Source organism: Arctopsyche grandis, chromosome 5, assembly GCF_051622035.1.
Source record: "Arctopsyche grandis isolate Sample6627 chromosome 5, ASM5162203v2, whole genome shotgun sequence".
NCBI classification, from domain to species: domain Eukaryota; kingdom Metazoa; phylum Arthropoda; class Insecta; order Trichoptera; family Hydropsychidae; genus Arctopsyche; species Arctopsyche grandis.
In genome coordinates this window covers 22,061,463-22,067,527 of record NC_135359.1, presented here as the reverse complement: position 1 = coordinate 22,067,527, position 6,065 = coordinate 22,061,463, and the positions used below count along the sequence as shown (strand labels likewise).

Here is a 6,065-nt window from a genome sequence, read left to right as displayed (position 1 = left end):
TTATACGGCCTCATACTGTATACTGCGCTACAGTCCTCAATCTATTTAGTGGTTTGTGTATTGATAAAGTGCAGAATAGAGCAATGCGTGCAATTTTGAATGTGAGGAAACGTAAGAATGTAAGAAGTATGTTAGATGAATTGAAATGGTTGGACATTAGAAATAGTCTTAAAGTAAGCACTTTAAAGTTTATATATAAGCTAGATAAGAATCTATTACCCAAATATTTTAATAATCATATAGTTAGAAATAGAGATATACATAATTATAAAACGATAAATAGGAATAAATTAATTATAGGTAGAGCTAAGAAAGCTAAAACTGCAGGAGGTGTTTTTCGCAGAAGTGTTCAAATGTATAATGCCCTTCCTGGAGGCATTAGAAGTTCTAATAACTAGAGGTAGGACAGCCAATGTGCCGCTCATTGTTCCTTTGTTATAAATCCTTTGTAAAAAAGGTTCGGCAAACCTTTAACAATGCATTTACAACATTTGAACAATACACGGCCCCCTCAGGCTCCGGTGACTACTAATAAGTTATTAGTAGTCACCGGAGCCTGAGGGGCTGTATGAAAACTTCGAATTATGTACAAAATTTAAATCCATAGATGTTTCAATGGATTAATAATTCTGTAATTGATTAATTAATTGTTATTTCGTGTTCTTCAATTTCTGGAAATACAGTGATTTATTTATTTATTCAAATAGCAAAACTGCTAATACATCTGATACAAAATAACAACAAAAAATTATAAATCATCTTCCACAAAGGTATCCATTAACACCCTTCAAGAAAGCAGCAATGTTATTACTAATAACATAATATTTATTTATTCAAATAGCAAAACTGCTAATACATCTAATACAAAATAACAAAAAAACAAAAAATTATAAATAATCTTCCACAAAGGTATCCATTAACACCCTTCAAGAAAGCAGCAATGTTATTACTAATAACATAATATTTATTTATTCAAATAGCAAAACTGCTAATACATCTAATACAAAATAACAAAATAACAACAAAAAATTATAAATCATCTTCCACAAAGGTATCCATTAACACCCTTCAAGAAAGCAGCAATGTTATTACTAATAAGTTATTAGTAATACGTTATTACTAATACGTCACCAGATCGAGACGTTATAGCTGCAACTTTTACACAATTTTTACTCAAGAATATTGGAGGCTCTGAAACATTTAAGGTTTCTATTCAATATTATTAGGTTAGTTGTGAGTGTTGAGATTTTAGTTTCATACGTTTTTTTTTCATTTTAGGATAAGCAAGACTTCTTCTACTGTGAAGTGAGGAAATTTCACAGTCGTCATCAGCATGAAAAGCCATCTATGAGAGTGTGCAGAGAGAATTTGGTCCAAAGTAGTCTTAAAGCTACGAAAAATTTCAGCGTCGCTGATTGGTGTCGAAATTTCGACATTACCTTTCAAGGAGAGCAAGGTTGTATTTACATATATCAATGTGTTAATTCTAGACTGTCGCGATGAATAACAATTAAACAGACCCACTATACAAAAATATATATTTGGTAACTTGGTCATACATATGTATGTGTACGTATGAGCCGTTATATTTGAAAGTGTCAGCCTGAGGGGGCCGTGTATTGTTCAAATGTTGTAAATGCATTGTTAAAGGTTTGCCGAACCTTTTTTACAAAGGATTTATAACAAAGGAACAATGAGCGGCACATTGGCTGTCCTACCTCTAGTTATTAGAACTTCTAATGCCTCCAGGAAGGGCATTATACATTTGAACACTTCTGCGAAAAACACCTCCTGCAGTTTTAGCTTTCTTAGCTCTACCTATAATTAATTTATTCCTATTTATCGTTTTATAATTATGTATATCTCTATTTCTAACTATATGATTATTAAAATATTTGGGTAATAGATTCTTATCTAGCTTATATATAAACTTTAAAGTGCTTACTTTAAGTTTTCATACACAAATGTGCGTCCGATTCTGAAGCGTCGAACGCGCACCGCGGAAAACATCGCGCGCCGCTGAAAAATTCTCGCGCGCACAAAACGCACAAAAAGCGATCGGGGTGAACGAAAACGAACGAGGAGCGAAGGGGGTGACGGGAGGCGAACGGGGAGGCGGGAGGGGGGAAGCGCGAGCGGGCAGTCTGCGGGGGGCAGGGGAGAGGGTGGGGGGGGTCGCTCGCGATTTATGCGGGCGGCGAGAGTGTGCGTGGGTGGGAGTGGGGGGGCCAGGCCCGCGATTGGCCAGCAGGCAGGAAGGCACGCCTGCAGCCCCCGCCTCCTCCCCCCCCTCCCCGCTCGTGCGCGAGTCTCGCACCGCGCCCGCCGCAGTCCACCGCGGTGCACGCCGCGCGCCGCACCACGCGTCCGTACACGCCACGCCACACGCCACTCGCCACTCCACACATTTTTCCCACTCGTTGGAAACGCGCGCCGAGGATCGCGACATGCTCGCCGTCCGCCCCTCCTGTTAAGGCACGGCTTCACCTACCCTGGCCGGGTTGGAGCGGCGTTGGGCGGCCACGCCGACCCCTAACAACAACAACAACAACACCGACACCGACACCCCCTGGTCCAAGAGACGGGAAGCCTCGTTGAAGAGCAGCCGCAGCTCGTCCAGCTCGCCCCCATCGCATCGAGAGTCCGGCATGCCCATGCTGGTCGGCACGGCCGTCTGCCGGCCGGGACCCGACGGCGACCAGCCCCTCGACTTCACCATGTCCAAGTTCGACAGCGGAGCTCAACTCCTCGGCGGAAGGTTGCTCCTCAGGCCGTCCGGGATTTACAGACTGGCCCCGTCGCCTTCCAGCCCCAACAGCCCTCCACCAGGTACCCCTCTACCACCCACCCCCGACCGTGGAACACCCTCTACGCTTTTCCGCCCAACTTTCCTCTTGTGATACCATCTGTGTGCAGTGATCACCCGAATCTCGATATTGTGATTGTGTGGCTGTCAAAATGTGCAATTCGGTCGTTGGTCGGAAAATCAATTGTTAAATTATCAACCGGTATTTTTCGTGTGACATGTCTTTCCAACCGGATTCCAATAGGAATCCCTTCATTCGATGATAGAATCCACTTTTTGCGTGTGTCTATCGTTGATAACACAACACTACCTATGTATTGTAGGACATATCTATGTACACGCAACTAAAATCACAACGTGGCGATAACATTTATCGAGTAGTCCTTGGAATTTCGGTAAATTTCTAAGGAATTGCAATGTTGGTATTTTAATATTATTATAATTCAATCCATCATTTGGTTATCTTATCGTTGGTTGTGAATTTTCAATGTGATGTCGCCGTTGGACGTCATACGTTTCGAAAATAGGTGCTAATTAATAACAAAAAAATGATTGAATATACATATGTAGGTGTAGAATAAAACGGTGGAATTTATTGGATTCGGGATGAAATCCCCGCGCGATCTGACCCAACAATTAACCAAATTATATTCTTGTGTACTTTATGCGCTCGTTTTATCGCTTTTTAATTGCCCCTGTCTGAGACCCATAAACAAGAAAATAATTGTCGAAATTAAGCCGAGTGATTTGAAAACGTTTGCCGCCCTGAGGCAGGGTCCTAAATTTTAAAAACGCATAGACGTGCATTCTCTAATGGCGATAATTGATTCTGTCCTATTATTGTGAACGTGTGTGTTCTCTCCCCTCCACCACCTCCCTCCCCTCCCCACCCTCTATCTAACCCCATAGCGCTTCAACATTTTTCGGGACTTTTTTACTGATTCCAATATATCTCAATTTTAATTAATATCTACATATTATATCTATGAAAGCATATTTTCTGTAAATCCCAAATCTAATCTTAACAAAAAAACATAGATAAAGTAATAAATCTACATAAATGTATCCGTTGAAACCATTTATTTTTTTATTTAAATTTGAATTAAAATTGACGATGATGAATATTAATTTTTATATAATTATATAATGTTTTAATAATTCATAATATCGTGATAGTAATTTTGCTCAAGTTTTTATGATTGTTTTATCCCGAACTGTCAATTTTTAATGTTGAGATTTATTTAATTTAACTATGTAAATGTACAAATATTGACTATGAACATTTTTATTACTATTTTCTACACGAATTTGTCGTATTCTACCTATTCGTTGAATTTTCACTGTGTATCGTATATTATATTATTTCATGGCTGATGTGAAATATGTCGACATAATCAATGCCCCCACAGGTCAACAGGGGGTCAGTAGGCGTAGGGAGAAAAATCAAATCGAACAAAGGTCAACAAAACCACATACAAATTAATAATCAATATGGAAGGATTTCCCAATAGAAATCCTACATTTTTTAAATGCCTAATTTTTATGCTCGTATTATATTATTTGTATTCACATATGTATATGTATATATATTTTCTGTAAATAATTACCACCCACACCCCTCGATCTGGATACGAGTCTCTGGTCATAATGCGATGACAATAGAGGTGAGCTTTGAAAAGAGAAACGGTCATAATAAATTGCGCGCGTCGACCGACCGATAGAAAAAACAATCATTGCCGGAAAAGCGTCAGCAGATGCATTTATTTCGTATACACCTCAAAAGGAGCTTTTGTGCAAGTAGGAAATTAAGCGGGTGGCCCCTCGACGTCATCTCCTATAATTTATAGTTGCTCTCGAGATCTATTTATTATAGGTAGTATATGTACATATATCTGGGTATAATACGTAGATACGGGTGGGTATCGGATGAAAGGGCACACGACAGAGTTTAGCGATGGTGGCATATGCCAAATTTCCGTTCGTCCCTGGAAGCTTGCTCCCATTGAAAGGATTCTCGTCCTTTGATATTTGGCGAGGGTCGACGCCATAATGGGCGGCCCGCTCGAGCACCCGGCCAAGAAAGGGTTAAAAAGAAATAGTAACACGCGCCATTCGTTGACACTTCATCATTAATAAACTAGGTGTCTATTTGTACAATGATGAACATTGAACTTTTTTGACCCTTTTTTGAGGCAACCCCAATTATTGCATTATAATCGATTGAAAAATTGAAAACCGTCATTTTCCTGATTTTACTTTTAACCCACGCTAAGAGTAATGGACTTATGCATTCAGCTCTGAATTAAATATATACAATAATATTGCATTAAATGTATTATACGAGAAACCTTATTCATATGTGTACCTATAACTCAATTTCTAAAAATATTTTACAACATTTGTATAAATAGATTTAGAAAAGTACGAGTAACTTGAAAAAGAATCTCCCTTTGGATTTGAGAATTGATTTCCAACTTTTTTCTGAGATATGTATGTTGGTAAATTTAGATCGACCAATCATGTAAAATCCCTTTGGGCCTATTAAATCGACCGTCGTCTTTCCTTCAATTTCTTCATATTGTTTTTGTATTTCATACATATATTGACTACAATTAATCGATATAAAAAGTTGCAGAACTTCCCGTTTGTAGATATATTTCGTAGAACTGATTTTGAGGATTCGTTTAAATTTTGAACCACTTCTCAGTATTACCGCATAGCTAATAATCGTCGACTATGACCAGTCGGTTCCCTTTCAAATGCAAACCGATTTTATATGATATGCAAATCATAGAGGAAATCCTTAAAATACCAATTATAGCATTCTTGGCACTCGTATAAAAAACCTCGCAACGGTTTCAAAACCACTCTCGTCACAATAAATAATAAAAGTGCGCCATTATCCTCGTTTGTTCGTTCAAATTAGCCAGTTTTTAATAGTGCACCTTTATTTACTAAGGGCCTTCAGTGGGAAAAGTGCGTCAACAAGCTAAGTGGGTCCAGCGCACACCCCCATCGTTACGTGCAAAGTCATCCTCAAATTGGATGCTTATATACACCGTGAGAATTACCGATTATGATCATCATATGTTCATACATAGATATTTGTGTATGAATGCGTAAATATTTCATAGATAGTTTTAGCTTGATTGAGTTGTTCTTTTATTAGGATAAATTTTATTTCTGATTTAGCGCAATTGATATGTATGTATGTATATATATATATATATATATATATATATATATATATATATATATA

General features: G+C 38.4%; 1 protein-coding gene across 1 annotated transcript in view; it reads left to right on the top strand.

The window, feature by feature from the left end:
- Window positions 1-2,315: 2,315 nt before the first annotated feature.
- Window positions 2,316-6,065, top strand: part of LOC143911652 (uncharacterized) — a 115,680-nt gene continuing 111,930 nt past the window's right edge. Inside the window, exon 1 of the mRNA XM_077430632.1 lies at window positions 2,316-2,829. Within this exon, the coding sequence (XP_077286758.1) occupies window positions 2,649-2,829 (181 nt within the window). The 5' untranslated portion in view covers window positions 2,316-2,648. The remainder of the gene's footprint in view (window positions 2,830-6,065) is intronic.